This window comes from Microtus pennsylvanicus, chromosome 11, assembly GCF_037038515.1.
Source record: "Microtus pennsylvanicus isolate mMicPen1 chromosome 11, mMicPen1.hap1, whole genome shotgun sequence".
In the NCBI taxonomy this organism is placed as follows: Eukaryota; Metazoa; Chordata; class Mammalia; order Rodentia; family Cricetidae; genus Microtus; species Microtus pennsylvanicus.
The window spans coordinates 96006461-96031913 of NC_134589.1; the positions used below are offsets into that span (position 1 = coordinate 96006461).

The following is a 25453-nucleotide window of genomic DNA, read 5'->3' on the forward strand; positions in this document are numbered from 1 at the left end:
AAGGATCTGTTTGAATTCATTTGCACTCAGCTCCACAAATCAGTGTGATTGTCAGCAAGATCCTAAATCTCTCTGTGTTTCTGTATTCTTATCTGTGAAATGAAATGGGTATAATTGTAATTATATCCATATTGTACTTGAGACAGGGTTTCACTAATGTATCCTGTGCCTGCCTAGAATTCATGCTCCTCCTGCCTGAGCCTCCCAGGTGTTGAGATTAAAGGTATATGCCACCATGCCTAGCTAATAGTTCTGCTATTACAGGATCTTAAGGGTAGATGACGGTGCAAAGAGGAATTGGAGTTTCTTGATGGTTCCTTGAGAAATTTATGCATGATGGGAAACAAATTCAATTGGTAATGTGGTCTCCAGGCCAAAATGAGTTCTGTAAGACCAGCACTGGGAAGGAAGAAGCAGGAATTCTTGGATGAGATAGGCATCCAGACCAGCCTTCTTGTTGAGCTCCAGACCAGTAAGAGACCCTTTCGGAAAAGTTAAAAACATTCAGCTCTTGGAAGGATGCCCAATGTTGACCTCTGACCTGCACACCCTTGTGCACACAGGTACAGTGTGCATGTACACACACACACACACACACAAGAAACTTCTGGAATTATTATTGTTAATCTTAATCTCATATTGAGTTAAGCCACAGGTAGACTAAAATTTGCTAAGAGAGTGAGCTTCTGGAAATATTATACAAATGATCAGGGAGAAAATGGTAAACAGATTCTTGGAACTATTCTTGGAACTTCTATGCAATGCCTAAAAATTGTGCCAAATTAAGAAGTGAAAAGGAAGATAAGAAATGATGCATTTCTTTATGAATATTATGAAAATCAAAACTTACAAAAATAAATTAGGTTGAAGGATTATTTACAGAATAGATTTGCTCCAGGGCCCCTTTAAATATGGAAATCTCCCAGTACAATTAAAACACATTTTGATTTATAAGAATTATATATACATGCAACATTTCCCAGTGACATCTGTGCTCAGAGAAATGGAAATATCCATGTACTGAGAGCTCTGTTGTAGTTCTGCAGAGAGTCATATCTCTCGGGCTGGTATAAAAACATTCTGCTTCTGGAAGGCCAGCATACCAGCCTTCCAGAAGCTACCATAGTAGTGTTAGCTTAATGCTAGTCTGATGTCCAGAATGTATGTCTTTAGAAGCATCCACTGCTCTTTGTGGTCTTGGATTCATTTGTCAATTAGAAACAATTTGTTCTCTTGGAGACTTAATGGTAACAGTCTAAACCTTTGAATCTAGCAGAAGTTTGGGGCTAGTAAGGTGCCACCTGGGAGGACAAGCTGGCCCTCAAGTCAGGAGAGTGGGGAGACTATTGTGTGCACTAGCTTGCTGCCACCTCACAAGGCATCACAGATAGGGTAGCCAAATAATGATTTTCAAAATTCTGAAGAATAGCAGCAAAAGAGTGAGGTGATGGTGGGTTGGAGGCTTTCTTAGCTTGTGACAATGGCTGCACCTTTGCACATCCATCTGGTATTCCCTCTCTGCAAGACTTTAACCAAATTGCCCTTTCAGAGAGCAGCACTCTTGTTCTATGAGGCTCCACCAATATAGCATTGTTTAACTCAGCTGTAATATTTGAAGATCATTTCTTGGAATCCCAGGCTCTGAACTCCTGAGGCTTAGGACTGGACCACATGGGTTTTGTGACATTCAGTCTCTTCCATAGCAGAGAGGAGTACTATACACCTTTCCTTTGGTGGGAAAACCCACAGGGCCTTCTCAAGGATCATGTAGCTGGCAACTGCCTAGCTGCCCACCTCCACAGTTCACTGAGTTAGTGACAGAGAAGAGATGACTCTTCCCCAGGGTGAGAGCAAAGGCAACTATCTATTATGTGTTAAATGGGAAGGACAAAAAGAATATTGCATTTTGTTCACAGAAGGGCTTGGGGTTCAATCCTTAGAACCTCAGAAACTGGATGTAGTGGCATATGCCTGTAATCCCCCCATTCCCAGCCCTTGAAACCTAGCTGCATGAAAATCGGGAGTTCAGAGTCATTCTTGGCTACATGGTGAGTTGGAGAATAGCCTCGGCTACATCAGACTGTTTCTCAACAAACAAATAAGAGGGGAAAATATTTAGATCTCTTAAGCCAGGCGGACACTTCTATTCCTCTGTGCATCCCTGTGTGGTTGCTGTTTGTTGGGTTATGTAAATGGTGAATCTCTGAATTAGAACCCCTTGGGGTAGTGTCTGGAAGAAGACCCCATTTCCCACTACCCCCAAGTTATTTTAGCTCCCCGTAATGGATTAGAGTCCAGTGCTGTATACAAAGATGTTGGCCGGTTTCTGCTTCAGCAGAGTGCCCATGTCTCAGTGTCCACAGCTGGATTATTAACTTAGAATCATTTTCTACATTAGAGCTAATTTTTAAAGGTTTTAAAAAATCACCCAATAACGATAGAGGCGAGAAGCAAAATTTGCATTGACGAAGTAGGTCATCACTGAAGCCAGAGATGCTGCTTCTCCTCCAGAATTGGCATGACCAACAATAGGCTTTTTTGTGGAAGACCCCAGTTCTGTCTTCAGCCTTCAGGGTTTTTGTTTTTAATCATAGTTGTGTGTATTATATTCTCAGCCATGCCGTAGTGGAGACGGAAGGACTCGGGCTCTCTGGCCAGCTAGCCTGGGCTACTGGGCATGCTCCAGGCCAGTGGGAGAACTTGCCTCATGTTTTTAAAACATCATGGTGCATGGTGCCTGAGTATCAACTTCCAGTATTCCGTGTTATTCTCTAGCCTCCACACACTTGCACGCATGTCAACACACATACATATACATACATTTTTTTCTTTTTTAATTTAATTTTTCCTACAATAGATTTTGATCATATGTTCTCCTCTCATAACTCCTCTAGATCCTCCCCATCTCCCTGTGCAGCCGAATTCAAAATATTTCTGGTATTAATGAACTATACTAAGCTGTTTCAGTCTTGTCTGCTGCAGACAGCAGAAAGAAAAAAAAATCATTCTTGCCAGCCATAATTATAGTTAATGAAAATTGTCCTAAAATAGCTTATTAATTTCATTAATCCCAGTGAATCATACAATTGATGACACAGGTCCAGGTCGCCGCTCAGAACCATTTCTTAATTTCTTTTTCTTTTTGTTTTCTTGCTTGTATTTGTCTTTGTCCCTGATCATGTGAGTTTTAGAAAGGATAGTACAATAGTATGCTAGGTGTTTGTCTTTGTCCCTGATCGTGTGAGTTTTAGAAAGGATAGTACAATAGTATGCTAGGTGTTTTAGAAACAAACACACCCACAAGGAGTTCCACAGATAGCTTCTGAAGCTAGGGAGTCACTTGACACATTGTACACACAAATCCCTGCACAATGAACACTGTGCGCTCATTTTACAGCCTCATCTTTCCCCTAAACGACCCAAGGAAGAAAGCCGGCTGAGCTCAGTGAACTTCTTGCACTCCCTCAGCCCTTCCTTAGTAACAAGCATCTTTACCTATATTCATTCTCTCTCTCTCTCTCTCTCTCTCTCTCTCTCTCTCTCTCTCTCTCTCACACACACACACACACACACACACACACACACACACACACACACACACAACCTAAGGAAAAGGCAGAATAGATGAGTATCTCAGAGATAACCTGAGAGCATATTTGAGCTCCAAGCAAATGAATTTCCAGCCACAAACACAAAGAAGTAGAAGGCACCTCTCAAAGAGGCTGGCTGGAGAAGGCACTATTTTTAGCAAGGAAAATAAAACTAAATCACCTCCGCTCTTTAGTTCCTGCCCAGGGTCAGAGGTAAAATGATGAGTGTGATTTCCCTGCTTAGGGGGCTCTGCAGGGGAGCCCATATGTAAATAAGGGATTAGAATGAATATGGTAGGACCATAGAGGGAGTAATTAATTCACTCCTGATGACTAGGACTGCAAGAGTTCACTTTGAAACCCTGCAGAAGGGAGACAGGCGAAGACAACTGCAAAGAGCTGCACCATATGCAATTTCTAAATTCATTCCTGTCAGAGGTAGAAGGGCCAATTCTATCTGATTTAACTCAGGGTTAGTACAAAGAAGGCATAGAGATCTCTCCTTCCTAATAGCTTACATCAACTGCCAGCAACTGCCAGTGGCCAGGTTCAGAATGCATAGGTGATCTTAGAGCTGATTAGTGATGTCTGCCCTGGCTGCAGTGTGGTTAGGAAGGAGTCTAATTTGGACCCATTGTTACTCTTCAATGAGTTTAATAAGTTGAAAGAGTTTAATAAGCCCGGGAAGATCATGTGTAGGAACAGATACAGGCACCCTGTGGCTACAGATGCTGGTCCTCAGTGTTTGCCGCGGTCTCTGTTAACTGTTGGAGGAAGACAGAAGACAGAGGACAGAATTCAAGGAACTCTGCGAGGCTGTGTATATGCTGTATTGAGAAGTGCTTCCAATGATTTTGTAAACAGTCTTTATAGGGCTGGTTGTACCTCTATTAGCTACTTGACCTACTTTTTAAAACAAACATGCATTAGCCAGCCCTCTCCCTGAGATGCACGGAGGCTGCCCCATTCCTCTGGGTTGCTTTGTTTTTATTGGATCCAAAGATTTTCTTTAAAGCAGAGGTCACGAAGTGGGAAGAGAACTCTCTAGAAGTGCTTTGCAAATTAAATTAGAGGATGTTCTTAGGTAAAATAAAACCCAGGTCTTAGGACCAAGCATAGATTGTGTTTTACAAAAGGTCAAAATCATTGCATAAAGATTGTTCCGTTTTGTTCCGTTTTACTATTAAGGGAGTTCAAAGACATGATTCTAGGTTGGCGGTGTCTCAGGGCCCACAGCTCGAGAAGAGTGAGAGAGCTTCATTAAGCCCTGCCGAGGTTTAGTTTTCAATTCCGAATCTGTGTTGGGTCTCAGTGGAATTCTACAGACTGCACTGAGGATATTGAAACTTGACCCGGGAGCTTTAATAGCAGATACCGAAATGGCCTTTAGCTGTGTTTTGGCTAAAATTAGATGATTTCCCTTTTCTGAAATTTCGGCACACCCTCCCCCAAAAAACTTTAGGTCTTGTTGTAAAGGTGGAATTTTAGTCAAGAATGCATAGGAAAGAGTGGTGGGAATTGTCTCAAAATCCATCTACCAGTATCTTCACGTTGGAGATTCAGAATCATAACTATTTCCGTGTCCTATAGTAACCTACATTTCTCCGTACGATTTTTAGCAATGAGCAAAAACAGGTGAGATGCCCCCTCCCACCTCACTGGTGGTTATTTGCTCTTCATTCCCTTGCCAGTCACCCATTGCAACCAGAAATGTGGATGGAAGGCGAGCTATACAGTACATTTAATAAAGTAAAAAGGAGAAGTTGAATTCAATTCAGCAGAAGCTGATCATGACAAGGGCCCACCCAAGTTCTTAAAGTACTGACTCTCAAGCCTCCAGTTGGGTTAATTTTAATGCCAGGACTATTTTGAGTGCAAAGAAAAAGGAGGGGTGGATGGCTCTTCTCCAAGAACAAACATAAGACAGGTGTGATGTATTTGAGCTCCTTCTCTGAGTGACAGGAATAGCATTAATAGAGACGGTGACACGCAGAGGAAGAGATGAATTTCGACTTTAACAAAACTTTTGTTTTGGGGTACCAGGGAGATAGCTCGGTTGGTGAAACACATGCCATAAAAACATGAGGGGCACTTAGGTCAGATCCCCAGGACCCACATCAAAAGCTCAGTGGACTTCCGGTCAACCCTACCTGAATTAGTTATCTCAGGTTCTGTAAGAGACCTCATCAAAACAAAACAAAACAAAAAGATGAAGAGCAATAGAATGATGTAGATTGCTGCCCCACCCCACAGGTTTATTTTAACCAGGAAATTATTTTTAATCTCTAGAGAAGCACAGGGAGAAGATGGGCTTGGGATTTGGAGGAAAATGGTTAGAATCTCTCCGATGAATCATGTCTCATGATACGACATGAAGAGGTTGAACGGGGCACAGGGCAGGCAGGAGCATCATCAGCTTTGTTGTCTCTGGAACCCAAATGACTCTTGGGAGTTTTGACTACATGTCTGTTGGCCTTGGTAGCATGGAGGACAGGATGATAGGCCTCTTCTACAGCATGGCCTTGCTCCTGAAATGTGCCCTGAGATAGACTTCTTTCATGGAAGATAATATTTATCTGCAGTATTAAGTGAAAAAGGTTAACCCTGCCGAGTCAGGGAAGTCAACAGAAACCACAGGAAGGTCTTTCCAGCACCCTTCATTGGTTTACCCCATGTGCCCCAAGCCCAGGTCATTCTCTGCAATCTTTGAGTTGGACTTTAGCAGCAGTAGCAGAGGCAAATCAACACTCCAAAGAGGCCTCGGGCAGTCCTCCTTGATGTGGGTGGGTGGTTCAAAGCATGGCCCAGAAGGAAATGTCTCAGGGCTCCTATTCCCCCCTGCTGTAAATTTCCATTTTACAGGGATGAGCCAACTGCCCTGTTACTTAAATCAGGCGGAGGCAAGCCCAGGCTGCAGTGCCTGGCAGTCTGCAGGTCAGCTAAGCCCACTCCGCAGCAGGAGGCAGAGAGCTCCTAGGATGCAAGCTGAAGCAAGTAGGCCAGCAGTCATCTCTCATGGTGTTGGGCATGCATCCAGGAGGGACTATAGCGACAACATATAGCTTTCTTTTCTGCTTGCCTTTCTCCTACCCTTCCCCTAAAGAAGTCATCCACCAGGACAAACATTTAGGGCAGGGGTGGGAAAAATTGCCTCGAAACAAATCAATACCCGTACTTCCCATTTGTGGAGTAATTATTACATGATAGCTCTTGCTATGGACACATTTGGAAGGTAAATATACCTATTTATCCCTGTTTCTCAGATAGAAATGTGGAAGCCTAGTGAGGCACAATGATTTATAAAGATTGCATAGCTAAGGGGTGTTTCCATCCAGTTTACTGTCTGGTTCTTATTGCTATTTTAAAAGTTTGTCTAAAATAGCATAGATTAATTACATATGATAAAGACCTCCATTATGACATTTCATGTATATATTTTGTCATCAGTTCCTCCATTATCTTCTCTTTTTCTCCTCCCATTCATACTAATTCCCTTCCAATGTCTCTCTTGTACTTCCTTTTTTGGGGGGGTGGGTAGGATCAAATGCATTTACTTGGGGATGCTTACAGGGGCATGAATAATGGGTTTGCTGCTATTTCTTAACATCCCCTTTGAGAATGCCATATCACTCCCATTGCTGGTATGAAAGTGGGCTGTACAGCACTAACTAGACACCTTAGTTAACCCTCATGTGAAACGGCATGGCATGCATTTGGGGTATGGAAGTGGGTGGGTTTCCTCTGGTCTCTTTGGCTTCCTATGCTCTGAGATGTGTTTTCATTTCTCTGCCTTTCTTATTTAAGCTCTCAGATAATAGTATGCTGTCCCCAAACCAGACGCCATCTCTTTCTCTCTCTCTTTCTCTCTCTCGTAGGCACGGTGCTGTTGTGCCAGGCCAACCAGGAGGGATCTTCCATGTACAGTGGCCCCAGTTCACTTGTATATACTTCTGCAAGTAAGCCCACACTTGTGGCTTTTTTGTTTTGTGATATGTATATATGAGTTCGTTCATCTCCTTGCCATGTAAGTCTCCACCTCTCCTTTCATCTCCTTCAGGGTGTCCTCTCCATAAACATGCCTGTTTTTTCATTGCCTTAGTACCTAAATCCCTCTGTTTTCTCCCATTCACAGTAAGCCCACATTCCTGATATGTATTACCCATCCTTCATTAAGCCTGTCGTGACTGACTGTCATGATGGTACATGGGCATTGGTTGGTGAGGAAGGTTGTGGGAAAGAAGGCCATTGGCTGCATTAATCACAGCTCTGCAAATTAATGGTAAAGTATTTTAAATGTGCAAGCCATCCAAAAGTCCCCCATAGCGTAGGTGTCTTGAGCTGTCCCTTTGTACATGGAAGGTTCACTGTAGGAAATATGACCAATTGATAGCTAGTTTTCAAGGCTCAGAAGTCCACAGTGAAGGCAGATAAATTAAGGTTCTTCTAGTTGAACTGGATACAAATGTTCTGATAAAATTTTAAGTATGTATAGAAATACACATATATGTAAATACACTTGCAGAGCGGCAGTGGCAGGAAAGAAAACATAAGCTTAGAAGGAAGGCCTGGGAAGTACCCTACCTGATGTCCAGACCAGACTGGACAACTAAAGCCATACCTAGGCCCTGTGGGTCTTTTCCTCTCTTAGTAAGTGTTCTTTATTTGTTATTTAAAGCAGGCACTATATATAGTCCTGGGAGAGTCCCCTAGTTGGCAAATGTGTCCCCTTCACTATTGGTGTCCAAAAGTTAGTCTGTAGGTCCTTGGAAAGGTCTGGGCTTCCAAACGGGATAAAGAAGGGTAAACTGGAAGTGGCAGCTCATGACAGTCACAAAACTGAAGGCAGAAGAGAATCCTCACTCCTGGAAAGAACCTGACACCTCAATTCCCAAAATGAGAGAGTGGGACAAACTAGACAGGTCCCCTGGGACCCACTGATAACGACAGCCCTGGGATAGACTGAATGTATGTGGAACGGGCAGCTATTTCAATTTCAAACCCAGGTTTGAATTGTTTCAATGAGGAGTGTACATTTCCGTGCCCCGAGAAAGTTTAACCCTGATAAAAAAAAAAAAGTTGTTCTTTCTGAATGGAAGCAAACTGTCCCTTGTGAGTCACTGTAAATGGTAGCCTTCTTCATGCCTGCTCCAGGTAGGTACTACACGGCTTGTTTTACAGAGGAAGTGGAGGGCTCCGAAGACAGGGAGTTACTCACCGCCCAGGGCCTTTACAGACAGGTTTGGTTCTTCCTGTTCTCCTGCCCTTCCTGTCTCTACTCTTATCTGGAGAAGAGCTGCTGCACGGTGTTAGTGCTGGTCTACAGAACTCCCAGGACAAGTTCTCTACCTATCCATCTTACAGAACAATAAGGGTTTGAATCCATCGTCTTAATTAGTCTCACTGGGCAAACAGTTAGTGTGTTGGGCAGAGTGGCTCTGTATACCAGTGTGATATGTTTCCGTCGTTTTTCAGGAGTGAACCAGACACACCTCAGAAAGGTTTCGTTTGGATCTGTCTAGCAGTTCTAAAGCAAGATGGAGGCAGGTTTTATATACCAAACATAGAAACATTATACAAACGCTCTGATAAATTAATGGAGGGAAGGATGTCAGGAGTCAGCAAAAAAAAGCCACAGGCCAGATCCTATCTTTCCCCATTTTATTGGGATTATAAAACCAAACAGAGTGAAAATGTGTATTGCTGCCAGATGTGATGGCACATGGCTTTGATCCCAGAACTAGAGAACTAGGGAGGCAGGTGAGTTTGATACCAGCCAGGCTTATAGCTGTATAGTAAGAACCTGTCTTCAAAATTAAAGAAAGACAATGTGCATTTTACATTATTTAGATATATATTCTTCATAGGTGCCTGATATTCTTAGCCATTACACACTGTCTACAGAAGCAGTGTTTAAGCACTCACGCAGGTCTTTTTCAGTACTAAGACTATATGGTGACATTAGTCTTAATATCACGTGTACGATTGCACAAGCTTAGCTAGTTCCTATTCTCAGTCACATTGGTCATCTCACCTACGTATTTTCAACTTTTTATTGTCACAGATTGGCCATGTGACCTTTAGGAATTATGATAATGGCCTTCTCCTATGCTGTTGTTTAATTATATTTTAATCTGTTGCCCCAATTGTTGAATCTTCAGGTTCATAGCAATTATTTTCAAATATATTAAAAATCAATGCCCTTTTCTATAGCAGTCTTAAAGGAAGCAATTAATAACTAATTTAATTTTTTTTATTTTTTTTTATAAAAAGCACAACCTACTTTCTTTCACTAAGATTCTTCCCTGGGTATTTATCTTAAGCAGTGGTATTTGGATTGGCAAGTTGGGTGAGTGTTTTGTCATAGCGAGGAACTCTACTAGCGGCTTGGAAAGGTTATTTGCGACCCTTGGGCACACTGCCCAGGCTTCCTTTTCCCTTCATTGGTTTTTGATCCAGCTGTTTGCAGAGAACTGGCACCTTGGCAAGATTCATCTGGGTTTCCTCTTTCTTACCAGGTGAAAACACGCTCTCTAGAGCAATGCTGTGGCTCTGCCCAAACCGTCGCCAACCCGTGAGGCCCCTTTCTTTCAGGCCAGGATCTCACACGGTGGAGCACACATCTAGCCTTGCCTCTGAGGGCCGATGATGCGGAGTCTTTCCTAGGAACCCTGCCTTCTTTTCTCTTACTTCTAAGTAATGTTTCAGGGAAATTGAGAATGCAAGTTTTTCTCATTTTTTACTGACAGTTGTGTTCCTGGAAAAAAAAATGTATATGGCACTTAGACTGTGAATTGTTCTTTTGTAAGCTAACCTCAGATACTGCTTGTCAGTCTGAGGGGTCTTCCCATTTTCTCTTTTTTATTATATTTTTTATTATTTAAACAATTTTTAAATTTAAATATACTTTACCCATGTTCTTCCCTCCTCAAGGTCCTTGTAGGCCCTCCTTGATTCCCTATCTACCCAACTTTAAATTCTTTCTCAAAAAAATAAAATAAGCAAAAACCCAATACAGCAAACTTCCCCCAAACCAAGAAAAACAACATAAATAGAAAACAAAAGAACAAAAACTACCAAACTGTAACCAAATAAAAGCGCACACACACATGCACACACAATAAATGAATAGATGAATATCCATGACCGATATGTAACCCATTATATACTGGTCAGCTGCTCCTGCACATGAGGCTTCTCCTGGAGTTGTCACTCTGATGAAGAAAACTGATTCCCCACTCCCAGAGGTATGAATGACAGTTCCATCAATAACCTTTACCTGGGGGCTAGGTTTTCATTCATTGAATGACTAGATTCTGTTCATTCACTTTTCATATAAAAATATAATAAGATTAAACAAAAACTATTATATCAAAGTCTGATAGGACAGACCAACAGAAAAAAAAAGAGCCTAAAAGAAAGCAGAAGAATCAGAGACTCGCTCAATCACATACTCAGAGGAATCCCATAAAAACACTAAATAAGAAGCCATTAGGTCTATCTATCTATCTATCTATCTATCTATCTATCTATCTATCTATCTATCTATCTATAAATATATAGAGATAGATACTTATAGATAGATAGATATAGATTACCTTATAGATATAGATACAGATAGATAGATAGATAGATAGATAGATAGATAGATAGATAGATAGATATAGATATAGATTACCTTGTGCAGAATCATGCAGGCTACGTGTGTGCTACTTTAGTCTCTGTGAGTTTATATGAGCTTTGCTTGTGTTGCTTTAGAGGCCTTTGTTTCCTTAGTGCCCTCCATCCTCCTCTCTGCCTCCTCTTCCATGGGGTTCCCTGAGCTCCAAGGGGAAGGATTTGATGGAGATAACCCTTTTAGTACTGAGTGTTCCAAGGTCTCTGCATAATGCCTGGATGTGGGTATCAATATTCCCAGCAACTGCAGTGGGAAGCTTCTCTGATGATGGCTGAACAAGGTACTGGCCTATGAATATAGCAAAATATCATTAGGAGTCATATGATCACTGTTGGTGTTGTTAAGACCAGAATTATTTAGCTTATTATTTAGCCCTAGGTCCCTGGGCTATCTAGTCTCAGGTTCTTGTTCACGGAAGCAGTGCTGGTATGGGTTCCATCTAATGACGTGGCCTTATTGATGACTCCTACAGTCCACTCACCACAGCTGCTCTAGCACGTCTTCCAGATGGTATAGCACATTAAATCAAAGCAACTGAGACTGGCTGAGCCTTTATGTTTGTTTTTTGGTAGCATTCAGAGTATCCTTCTGTACCAAATACACTGGAACATAGGGGCAGAGGTTCTTTGTAGGCACCAGACTGACATTTCCATGTTCCGTGAGTGTGTAGATGCTGTCTTCAGCAACGGAGCCTTGCTGTCAGTTTGTGGAGAGCAACCTATATAGTCATGGAAACAGCCAAGGGTGTTTGAGGTCCCAAGGGTCCCCATTGACCAAAAATTCAATTAGAAATAATCCAATGCGACTACTAGAAACTTCTTTGGTAACAAAAGATGGACAGTTGTGGCTCTGTATCTCCCATCATTTGGTGATTTCATTTAGATTGTCTTCATAAATGCATATATTTTAGGAAGTTTTGCTGTATTAAGTTTCAATACTACTGCTTAAATTCCCCTTAGTTTTACCTGTCTCTTCTGTATTCCCTCTCACAACCTTCTCTGCCCCCTCCCCACCCCAGCCCCTGCCCTCGTCCATCCATAATTATCTATTCTATTCCTTTTCCAAGGAGATCTATCTGCTCCCTCTAGTTCCTTATCCTATGTGCTTCTACAGACTGTGGCTTTGTTTTAATTGATTTAACATATTACCCACATAAAGGCAAATACATACCATATTGTCTTTCTGGTCTAGGATACCTCACTCAGGATGACTTTTTTTTTTCTAGTTTCATCCATTAGCCTTCATATTATTTTTTAAGGACTGACTAATACTCCATTGTATAAATTTATCACATTTTCTTCATCTGCTCTTATGTTGAGGGACATCTAGGTTGTTTCCAGGTCCTGGCTGTTGTGAACAGAACTGCAATGATTATGGTTGAGCAAGTGTCTTTGTGGTAGGCTGAGGCATCCTTTGGGGATATGCTACAGAGTGGTATAGCTGTTTCTTGAGGTCGATCGATTCCCATCCTCCTGAGAAACTGCCTCTGTAGTGACTATATGAGTTTTCACTCCCACCAGCAATGAGTGAGTGTTTATTCCACATCCTCATCAGTGTGAGCTGCCACTTGTTTTGACTATCTTGACCACTCTGACAGAAAATGAAATCTCAAAGTAGTTTTGTTTTACATTTCTTTGATGGCTAACGATATTGAGCATTTCTTTAAGTATTTCTCAGATCATACAATTTCAAGTATACTACAGAGCTATAGTAATAAAAACAACATAGTGATGGTGCAAGAACAGACAAGTTTGTTAATCATTGTAATCAAACTGAAGTCCCAGACATATATTCACACACCCTTAGACACCTGATTTTTCTAAAGAGGCCATAAATACAAACTGGAACAAAAAAGGATAACATCTTCAACCTTCAACAACTGGTCCTGGACAAACTGGGTATCATCATAGAGAAGATTACAAATAGATCCATACTTATCACCCTGAACAAAACTGAAGTCCAAATAGATCAAAGACCTCAATAAAACCAGACAAACTGAACCTGATAGAAGAGAAAGTAGGGGATAGACTTGAACATGCTGGCACAGAAAAAGACTTTCTGAATAAAACACTGATAGTGAAGGCACTAAGAACAACAATCAATAAATGGGACCTTATGCAATTGAGGAAGCTTCTTCATGTCAAGGGGCACCATTATTTGGGCAAAGGGGCAACCTATAGAATGGGAAAATATTTCTACCAATGACACATCTGATAGAGGGTTAATATCAAAAATATATAACTCAAGAAACTAGATATCAAGCAAACAAAAATCCCAATTAAAAATGGGGTATAAATCTACAGACTTCTCAAAGAGTTTCTCTCCATTTTTAAATTAGCCTTAAATGTTTTCAAATTAAATTGTCCATATTCTTAGCCAATAGATAATCATCTGTCAATAACACCCTTACATGCAGTAAGGGAGACAGCTTTTGAGGGAATCCTGCTGGTTGAGTATGTAATGAAAATAATTCTAACTGAAGTCATCTGCTTTTTAAGATGCACTTTTGCATAATGTTTCCTCTTCTAAGTAAATCTTTCTGATGGAACCCAGGCTATTAACAGCGTTAAGGGGGAAATCTTTCACTTAGGACTGCCTGTCAGTACAACCCAGTCCCTTTGCTCTTCCCATCTGACCCCACACTTCATGCTGACTGCAAAGTGTCAGAGACATTGTAGAGGCTTCCATATGCCCCCAATAAACCATGTTCAGAAAACAGATATACTTTATACATTCTATACCAAAATTAAAGTCAGAGCAAGAAATCAAGAATTTAAGCAGGATTTGTTCCTACAGATGTAACATATTTACTAGAATGCTGTTAGACATGTTGTGAGGCATGAGATCCTTTCAGAGAAGTTTTGAGTTGGGCAGGGCCAGGCTGGTGGCCAACTTGATGCCTACCCCATCCCGACATGATGCTCCTTAACACCAGGTTCAGCTTCAGGCAGAAGAGAAAGGGCAGATAGCTTCAAGTGCTAGAGACAAAGGCAATGCTATAGGGAAGGCAAACACTGCTTCGACAAAGGGGGAAACCCACTCATGATTTGGGTGAGCAAGTGGAGTCATGTCTCTTGGTTGACTCTTTTGTATATGACAGTAAATGCTATCAGCTTTGTTTGCTTGTAAGTCTATGAATAGATTTTCTTTTTAAAAACTGAAATTTTACATGTGGAAGCAAACCCACATATGTTTGGAACAACGTCCCTCTACAAACCTGTAGAGTATCTATGTGGTCTCCTGGATCATTCGTTTTTCCTTCCAAGTAATGTGAAGACTATACTCTGCAACAGGCAAGGAAAGCTGTCCTGTGGTTTCATGTAGAGACAAGTACTCATAATCACACTATATGCGTATTCTATATCATCACATATGGGTTTATTTGACATTCTGTGACCATCACCCCTGAAGCCTCTTTGACATCGCCAAGCTGTTTCAGGGAGACCATCACTCAGATCCTGACACACGAAGCCACACTTTCCTCATTCCCCACCAAGATTGTGGTAGACATATAGCAGCCTTGCACAAGCATTACAGACACTTCAGAGTCCTCATCTGTAGCCCCAGTCATGGAATTCTGAGCCCATCTCAACAGGCTCCTCTGCAATGACATACTTTGGGGCTTATCAGTGTTGCAAACAATACAGATGGAAGAAAGCATCTCTCTTTGTTGTCTTTTGCATGAGTTTCTTCCTCATTATATACACCGTCTTTTACACATTTACTTGCCAACTTTACTTAACCTTTTATGAATTCCAATTATTTTCATTGTTCATTACTGCAGTTTGTGCAAGCATTGGTATTGATTGTATAGTTATTTTTCATGTTACTCACATGCTATTACACATTTTTAATTGTATAGGAAGATATATTTGTCTTTTCTCATGTTGTCAGATTTAAATTTCATTGTAGATTTTTAAAATCTCTATGAGGAAGCCCTTAGTGTAATACCATAGCAAATACCATAGAGTGGGCAGCCCAGACAACAGATTATTCTCTCATATTCAGGAAGGTGACATCTAAAATCAAGGTGCCGTCATGGTTGGCTTCTGATAATGACTCTTGCCCTAGTTTTCAGATGGCCACCTTCTTACACCCTCATGTGGCAAAGCAAGTAAGTAGGAGCTAGCACGTGGGTCTTTTTCTAACCAATTCTTTCCTGGGAGCCCCTTCATCCAAACTTAACCACTTCTCCAAAACCCCTTCTCCAAACATTCCCTGAACATCAGGACTTCAGCAATGGGCTCTGGAGCAGAAGGAGGTGTTTCAGTGGGCAGCAAGCCCTGAAGAGAGAAGCACCCCAGCTGAAGAGCGTTGCAGATGCATACTTCTGCAGAAATGTCTGTGTAGCTTCATCTGTTGCCAGTACATACATGGATGCTTTCATCGTTCCAAGGGGACCACAGCTGATCCTTCCAGCCATGAGGGACAAACAGTGAAGATAAACATTAAGGAGGCAGTTTTACCTGTAGTCCTATTCCATAGACAACTAAGCAATTAGATGCAGATATCCAGACTCCTCCATGATATCAAACTGTAGAATCATTGCCTACTTTATTCAGTTCTATGAATCTTAAGGGCAAGTGGTCATGGAATGCCTTTAATTGATATATTGACCTCCGGTTTTATAGAAATGACTGCGTAACACCCCCAAAACAATAAACTACCTGGCAAAAGCAGACACCAATCAAAGCTGCCACAACTGTAGTCTCAAACCACGGGTGGAGCTGCTCTTGCTTTCTGTAACTAAAGTGAGGACAAAAATGAACTCCTAGCTGCTTCTCTCTCCTCAGTACAGAAAGAATCAACAGACTCTGCTCAGTTCAGATAGAGCACATGAGTGTCACCGTGTTCCTGACATATCGGTTGACAGAACTGGCTTTCTCTCTTGTTGTTGGTGCTGGAGAGCTTCCTGGTTGCCTCTGAGATGGTTTCCTATAACATTTCTGGAGGAGCTGCATAAGACCAGTGAGTGGGAGCCTAGGCAGTTTGGGTGTTTACCTTAGTAGACCTGGATGGAGGTGGGTGGTCCTTGGACTTCCCACAGGGCAGAGAACCCTGATTGCTCTTTGGGCTGACGAGGGAGGGGGACTTGATTGGGGTAGGGGGAGGGAAATGGGAGGCGGTGGCGGGGAAGAAACAGAAATCTTTAATAAATAGATAGATAGATAGATAGATAGATAGATAGATAACAATTAAAAAAAGATCAGTGAGAACCAGGATAAGGAAGGGAAGCGTGCAAACCTCAGACAAAATGGAAAGAGCCCCTAGCCAAAGAGGATGAAATGAATTGATAGTGCTTTAATATAGTACTGTTACACTTGAAGATGAGAGGGAAAGAGCCAGGGACAAGGAATATTGAAATTTGCCGCAAGAAGGGCATTCGCTTTTTCTTCTGCCCCCTGAGTCCAGTGTAACACCTCAGCATGGTGTGTTTTCATGGACGTTTTATTTGTTCACTATGGTTACTTTTTCAGAAAATTGATTTTAAAGCAATCGATTACTGAATTTAGGGAGGGGGTGTCCCTCCTAACTTCTTGCTTTCCCCCAGAGTAACAGTCCTAGTTGGCTGTACCTACTGCTAGGTCTGAAGCAGTGAGAAGAGGCTATTTATTTACTGTATTTCAGGTCAATGCTAAACCCTTTTTATGATCTTTCTCCTACAATTCTCAGAAAAACACTACAATTATTATAATACCATCTTATCTCACCAGGAAATTTAGATTCGAATGGATTAAGGAAACTGTCACGACATTTGCAGGGTTTTTTTTTTTCCTCATATTCTGACTCTCAGTGTCTTTCTTGCTAACTACCCTTTTAAACTTGATTCTTAGAGGACGGAAACTATCTCGCATTGGGCTCCTAAGCATAGCAGATCAGGGAATGTTCTCTGGACCCCTAGGCAAGCTGGCTAGCATCTCTCCTTGGACCACAATCCTCTTTCTCATGCTCATTCCATGATTTATGGAAGCAGCTTGGTCACTCACAGCACTGCTCTCCAGAAGCCCAGCCAGGGCCACCCTGCCAACCTCTGTGTTCTTCCAGCTTTGGACAGGGGCTGGACCACTCTACGGATCACCAGGGAATCTATGCCTGTTCATACGTGAAGAGCTGAGTCTTGGGGATATCTTATTTACAAGAATAGTCTGCAGCCAGACAAGCCTCGAGGGCACTCAGTCACCAATCCCGTCCTCATTTATTTCACGTACTTGGAAAGGCAAAGCACATCAACTTGCTACCTGAGAGTAGAGGGAAAAAATCTTTTATCGTCATTTTTTGGTTTACTAACATTTTGTATAATTGTATCACATTTCAAAACAAGCATGGGCTGAGGAGGCTCAGAGGGTAAGAGTATTTGCCGAGAAAGCATGAGGACCTCAGTTCAAATCTTCAGCAATCATCTCAAAAGTTAGTCACTGCCACATATGCATCTGTAACTCGAGTCCTGGGGGAAGGGGCAGAGGCAGAAAGGGTGCTGGGACTTGCTGGCTGCACTCTTAGCTCTTGGATTATCCATCAGTAAAATTCTGTCTTCTTGCTCACTACCCTGCTTTCCCAGGGCCTTGCGTATCACTGCTTAGTGTTTATTTCCTTATTTAGTAAATATATATACATACATTTACTTAGTGATGACTTAAACTTCTCCATCTATCTAGATATAGCTGTAGATAGAAAGGTAGAAAGAAAGAAAGGAAGGAAGGAAGGAAGGAAGGAAGGAAGGAAGGAAGGAAGGAAGGAAGGAAAGAAAGATATTAACCTTTTGGCACAAATTAACTCTATAGAGAACAGTACATTTAGTTGTGACATAGTCATATATTTGTGGAGCATACTTGGATCTGATTCATGATGAGATAATTATTAAAGTGGTTAAATTAAAGTCCTGACCCCCATTTAGGTATTATTCCTGAATGACAGATTTTAAGAACAGATTCATGGATGGAAGAGATGGCTCAGTGGTTAAGAGTACATATTGCTTTGGCAGAGAACTCAAGTTCAGTTCCTAGCACCCACATTAGGAGACTCTCAGCTGCCTACAACTGTAGTTCCAGGTGGATCGGAGGCATCTGGCCCCAGCAGGGAACCATATATGTGCACATATCCACACACATACACAAAATTGCAAAATATTAAAATATTTAATATATAATATAAATTTAAATATAATAGTAAAATATGTAATAAATAAATTCACTGGCATTTCTGCTCCCCACTGCTATCACCCCAGCTCCATCAACGTCTGAACCGGGCTTACTCTGGCTGGGTCACAGCCATAGCACCTTCTTTTCCTGGTGGGTGCTGATTATTTTGTCTCCCTAGAAAATATAACAGGTGACTTCCTGAGCATCTGACTACTGCTGCTTCTTCCTTAACTTTGAGATGTGGCCCACAATGTAGCTCAGGCCAGCTTCAAACTTTCCATCTTCCTGCTTCAGCTTCCAGAGAGCTGGGGTGATGGATTTGTGCCACCGTTCCCTGCTATACCCCCAGATCTTTGAAGGGAAGGGCTAGGCAGCCAGCAGCCTTTTTTCAAGTGACTACTATCTTGCATTCTCCATTTGGTTATTAATCTCAATGCAGAACAGTGGCTTTTGTCTTGTTCATTTGGGGGTCTGCCTTCTGCAAAAGACTGCCAGTTGCAAAGCTCCCATCCTATGGTATGCCCCCAAACATCTTATTTGTCTTGATATTTCTTTCACAGAAATACATATGACAGATAAGGAGTCACTGGAGGATGCGCTTGCTTTGTGTCAGACAGATATTAAAACAATAAACTATGCTGCCCTGGGATTTGAGCACACACAAAGCCAGAGAACAAGGCTGAGATGAGATGCTTCGGAAAAGCGGTGAGGCAGTTGCACTGGGGAAATTCCCTGGAAACACCAAGGCCTGTGATAGCACTGAGAGGAAGCACTTTTTAATGCTCACGTTTGCTTAAGAGGATCAACCGCCTAGTGTAGCTCCTTGACAATGCCCACCCATTCTCCAGCCCCGACAGGGCTAGCAGAGAAACCCTTCAGTAGTTTGAGAAGCTTATGTCGAGAAGTTTATATTTTAAGTGCTGTTCTGCACTTCTCTGCTTCCCAAAACTACAATGAATTTAAAAATAGTAAGGGATTGGGCCATTCCCGGTATTCTCTGGTCAGATCTCTGCCTATACAAGTTCTAGAGGTGAAAACTTAAAAGACACCTGGTTCCTGAAGGGCAAAAGAGGGCAGTGTGATATCCCAGTGTAGATTTGTAAATTGAGCCAAGTGTGCAGCTAACCCTAAGGCCCCCAGGTCTGTAGACCTGCAGAAGAGCAACAACAAACTAGGGATGAGAGATGTGTATTTCAAGAGCTGGAAGAGAGATTCCAGGGCCTCCCTGCATGGATATTCTGACTAGAGAGACATGAATGCAAGTACAGGGCCACGCCCCCTCCTCAGAAGCAAATTTCCCCACCCAGGATAAGGATGTCTGGAGGAGGAGAAGCTTGTCTCTTGTGGAAGGAAAGGGAACCTGCCAGAGTTCATATCCACCCAGGGAACTTTCCCTAAATCATGTTATCAACCACAGATAAAAGCCAGCACAGGCCAATGTAGGGCTACAGAGAATTTGAGCACACTGGCAAGGAAATGCAGCTTTAGGCCCAAATACCCCAACTGCACACAGATATTGCACCAATCTTGGGTTTTGTCTTCATGCCATGCAGGCTTTTGATACCTAATTTCTTTCTGTGGAAAGACAAGAAAGAGCTGGGAAGACAGCTCAATGGTAAGTGATTGCCATGCAAGCATGAGAACCTGAGCTCAGGCCCGAACACACATGTAAGGAAAGCTGGACATATTGGCACATGCTATGATACCAGGTTCGGGGTGAGTCAAGAGAGAGGCAAATTCAGAGAATTTGCTGGACGCCCAGTTTGGTGGTGGTGTTGACTAGTTCCAACCCTGTGAGAGACCCTGTCTTAAAAACACAAAACACCTATGGAATGACACCCGGAGGTTACCTAGCCTGGCCTGTGCATGCTCGTGTATTCTGCCCCTCCACCCCAGCCTCCCACGCAGCAATCGCCTCAAACTACCGTGTCCTTGTTTCCACTAACACGTCCTGGTTCCCATCACTGACGTCACAAAATCCTCATGGCACTCTCCCATAACATAGAGAAAAGACAGGGGTTATAGGCAGCATGATCTGCCTGTGTGGTAGCCGGGATGCTGCCGACTGTCGTCTTGGACACTTATATGTGGGCATTAAAAGAAATGACGATGTAAGTTTTTTCCAGACTTCCGGAGTCATAACCGCTACTCACAAAACAGACTGACTTCCCACAGAACCTAATTAGGAAGGTTGTGTGTGTGTGCTGACTGGAAGACTGGACACTTTCCAAATGGCCCTCCTTCAGTCTGTCTGAAAGAGGGCCTCAGGATGCCAGCCCCTGACGCAGGCGTGCGATCAGCAGCTGCAGATGGCACCTGTCCTACAGGTTTGCTTTGGGTGTTGATAAGAGGCTTAGACTCAGTTTTTGATTTTGCGGGGATTTTTGTTCTGTTTTAAGTTAAATGCTGCCACTGAAAGACAGATGGCCTCAAACCCTGACAGACAGAACAGCTCCCCTCACAGTGACGGCTGGATGTGAAATGAACACATGCATTTGCATCTCATACCTGTCTTGTGAGTCACTGCCAGCCCCCCTCTAAGGACCTCAAGCTCGAGAGCTGTAGCTGCCCCAGAGAACCATGGGAAATCCAGCCCAGCATAAGGCAGCTAATTTATCTCACTTGCCCTGCTTCCTACCTTGAGAGGCAATCCATCGAGCTCACTGTTCCGGCCAGCTGTTAGATAGATCATGAATGATTTAACAATTGAACCTTTACTGTATATATATGCACTCGATAAAGTCATTATTTATATAAACTATTTGGTTTCTTTTTTCCCCCTTGGCTTCCTGGGGGATAAAAAAATAAAACCGAGTTGACACTGGTACTGATTCCGTCAAACTAAGAGATTATGGCAAATGGCTCCATCTAAATTAGAATAGATTCCAGCTTTTCTGTTCCCTCCAACAACAGAGAGCACTTTTGCAAATGCCGGCTACAGTGCTGCCAAGTTAAACACTCCAAGATGGGGATTCATTTCCATTTTGTTGAATGAAATGTTACCGAAATCTTGCCTGGGGGAGGTCTGTCAATGCTTGCGAGTCAAGAGATCACAAGGACCTCTTCCACAGAAGGTGTGGGACTGCAGCCCCCACAGCCTGGCAGCACCCGCCATGCATCTGATGCATTAACCCTGCTATTTGTAGCGCAGGAGAGAGACACGCTAGGTTCCGCAGGAAGTGGGAACAGTGGGGCAGTTAGTGAGACCAAAGCTGCATTCCTGCTCAGCCTCACACAGATGAATGATTTGAGAATATTCCTGTGCATGGGTAACAAGTGTGGCTTTTGTTCTGCCTTTCAAAATGGGCTGATTTGGGGTGAAAAAATCCTTCTGCTTGGGCAACACCAATCCTGCGATCCAGAACAAATCCCCACGTGTTCTTTGTGCCTAGTTTTCTTCTAGCTCATCCATTTATGTACGAGCAGGAGATTTATTTCAAACCAAGCTGTGGGTGAAATGGTATGTGAGAGCGGAATTAACAAATCAGTTACATATAGGACAATGAATGCAGCAGCCCTCGGTGGTAAATTAGTTTTATATTCAAATCGTCCCAGCTTTTGAAATGAGTTTTATCATGGGTGTGAGTGTGTGTGTACCTGTGTGTGCACATGTGTGCACACATGTAGAAGATAGAGGTGGACTTAAGCATCTTCCTCTGTCTTTCTTCACCTGATTTTTTGAGACAGGGTTTCTCCCAGAACCGGAAACTCACTGATTTGGCTAGTCTGACAGGCCAGTGAGGTGAGCCCCAGGGATCTGTCTGTGGCTACCTCCCAAGTGTTTGGATTAAAGGCTTATGTCACCGTATGGCTATTTAATATGAGTTTTTGGGATTGAACTGGGTTCCTCCTTGCTTGCAGGATATTCCTCTACTAGTAAGCCATCTCTCAGGACTGCAAATATGTTTCTTATTCCAATCTTTCAAACTCAGAAGTTGTAGCAGAATTGAATTAGCATGAACTTATAGTAACTAGGTTTGTGTGTACAAATGAGACCTCTAGTGACATGGCCCTAGTGTAACCCTAGTTGCTACTTATACATCTCAATATGCTGGATAGTTTACATATACACCCCTGGCGTATATCCAGATCTATAGATAAATTCCAGTAGGGAAGGGAAATAAGATACTTTTATCAATATAAATGGTCATCTCTGTGAAGTGCACCCAATTAGTGGAAGAGTATTGAAGCTTTCGCAGGTGTCTTGAAACCTCAGACTATAAACACACAGGGCAATGATGGCATAGTCCCTCCCCCAACAAGGAATATACTGAGATCTTCAGGAAGTTTGTCAAAGGAGTCTTCTGCTTTCATGATGGATTGGATTTCACCCAATGCATGATGGATTGAGGCTGAATCTGTCAGATGAGCTAAAAACACAGCAGAGGATATTTCAGCTGTGCAGGGAATAGGAGGAAAGCCACATTGGACTATCCTCCAAAGAGGGAGAAAGAGAGAGAGAGAGAGACAAAGAGAGAGAGAGACAAAGAGAGAGAGAGAGAGAGACAGAGACAGAAAGCACAGTAGAAAATGGACTGGGTGGGATCTCTGTGAGTTCGAGACCAGCTCTGGTCTACAGAGCTAGTTCCAGGACAGGCTCCAAAGCCACAGAGAAACCCTGTCTCGAAAAACCAAAAAAAAAAAAAATGGACTGGGTGATACCTAGGAGTTGGATAAAAACATAAGACTCAGGAGCTCAACTTTTGAGAGGAAGCTGCAGACTTGTTCTAGACTCCAAATCGCTCCCCAAAAAGCAAAAAAGCAAAAGAAAAAATAGCAATCCTCCAGATTCATATGGTTTCTTGAAGAGCTAATGGGTTAATCTGTGCATCTGGCAATTAGCAAGTGTTAATAAACGCTAGCTGCTATCATGCAGTTGAATCTCTTCCATCTGATAATGGAGTCTCACAGGCTAAAATTCTGCCAACTGTGATCACATCTTTGCTAGGATTGCTCGAGTTATCTCTGCCCAGGATCTTTCAGCACTGGCATCGTAGGTAAACGAGGCTTTGTCCTTGGAGTGAACCACCTGCCTAGGCTGCATCTTAAGACTTCCAGATTCAGGGTAAGGATTAGCCACCCAGTACCAGTTTTCCCTCGAACAGAACTGCTGCAGAATCTGGCGATATAGTCAGAACATTTCAGTGATTTCCTTGTGCCAAAACATTTTGTCCATGTTAGAGACACAGTAGTCCCCAAAGTATAGTTCTCAGGCTAGTCTGATGGAGAGCCATAGAAGGGTGTGTCAGTCAAAAAAGCGGCAAGAAAAAAAAAACTATAGGGAGAGGAAACATGACTGTGGAGGATGTGTTGGCATCAGCATCAAGGGACAAGATGTGAGAGATGACGTGAAAAGATGGAGCCCAGCAGCAGAACAAAATTTGCCTCATGGAATCTTCATGGATGAAACAAATGGAAAAGAATCTGCCAGAGCCACTCAGAGGCAGTAGCCACATGAAGCAGGAGAAAAATGAGACATCTCAGTCTCCCTTCCAAGTCTAGCTGAAGTAAGGACTTAGATCAATACATTTTGCCTTGGCAGTCAAGCTGAAACGGTGTCAATGTGCCCCCTCCCTACCTCCTTTCAAGACCACACATCTCTCTCCAAGTTCAAATTCTTGCCAGTTCTTACAGACACATCCTAATCAGACCCAAGCAGCCTTAGAAACTTCTGGCTAATTTGGATTTGACTAAAACTTTTGTACCATGACTGTTATGTAAAGAGATTCAATTATGGTACGCAGTGTTTTGTGAGTAACTACCGCCCATAAAAAGTTAATTAATCAGGCCTGTGTCAATTTCCTGGTGCCGTGTCAATTTGCTGCAAGGTAATTAATCACTAATCACCCACCAGCCAGCCAGCCAGGGACAATCCACCAGCCATTTATTGTGCCCCCCCCCCAATAAATGGCCGGCGCAGCCAGCAAGAAACACATCTCGCCTTTCACAATATTTTTATCGACGCTTTCGGATGCTGTGGTAGCATGCGGCAACCAGCCTCTGCAGTTCAATGGAATATGAATATTAAAGAAAGGAACGAGTGGAGATTTATAGGGCATTGCGTTTCTGTTATGTCAGGTTTGAGATTAAACCAAGCAAATGAACAGTGAAAAATTACTCTTCCATGTGGAGAATGGTGATTAGAGTTGTACATTAATTAGAAATTTTTTTGTTTCTCCACTCAATGCATTTCAAATGAGGATGTCCTATAAGGAACCAGTTTGTCCAAAATGTAGATGTATTCACTTCTGAGCAGCAGCGTTTAACATCATTTATGCTGAACAAGAGTGGACCCCAAATGGAGGTTTCAGACATAAATACTTATGAGTGAGAAGCACCAGAAATTCTGTAAACTAAGCAGCTGTTTGGGATCCTTTTGTAAATGACAGAAAGAAAAAAAAAATCCCATTTCTCCCCAAGCCCTAAAATTACCGGGTTAAAAGAGGACCTTTCTATATTAACCTACAATTTAATGCGCCCTACCATGTTTCCTTTGCTACCAAATTCTGCTTAAAAAGAAGTGATGTGGTCTCGTGTGAACTCTGTGTCCCAAACCAGGTTGGTGGACTTGAATTTTGGATTCATTTTGAAAACAGAAGTTAGTATTTTTGGCCATTTGAAAAAAATAATCCGATCTTTAGACCTCTCATGGAGATGTTTACTGCACAATGCCCTGCCTTTCAGGAGCTAGGCTGGCTGCTTATGGCACCCCAGTGTGTCTGTATCATAATTTATAGTCTGACACATGAAATGTGAGTCCCCGCCACAAGGGATTCCCCGAACCTGCTGTCAAAGGCACATTTGCACCCCTAAGTTCAAGCATTTGAATGTTGCCCACCATCCATGGTCTGCAGAATAATTCACCTACAGGTTAGGGCGCGCACTTGTGCTTCCCTGTCTTCAAAGGATGGGAAAACCAGCGAGGCTTCTGGATGCAAGGGGGTAGAAGGCACAAGACAAAAGGAACCCACTCTGATGGCAACACCTTTACCAGGGCATCTGGCAATCTCATGCAAATTCAACCCAGCACACAAATGCGAAGAATAATT

General features: G+C 42.5%; 1 protein-coding gene across 50 annotated transcripts in view; it reads left to right on the plus strand.

Annotated features, from left to right (window-relative positions):
* Rbfox1 (RNA binding fox-1 homolog 1) overlaps positions 1-25453 on the plus strand; it is a 1543972-nt gene that overhangs the window by 1454115 nt on the left and 64404 nt on the right. For 41 of the 50 annotated variants that reach the window (XM_075941979.1, XM_075941983.1, XM_075941971.1 and 38 more), the window contains one exon: positions 7466-7546. The exons of the other annotated variants lie outside the window; for them this stretch is intronic. In XM_075941979.1, the coding sequence (XP_075798094.1) occupies positions 7466-7546 (81 nt within the window). The remainder of the gene's footprint in view (positions 1-7465; positions 7547-25453) is intronic. 50 annotated transcript variants of the gene reach the window in all.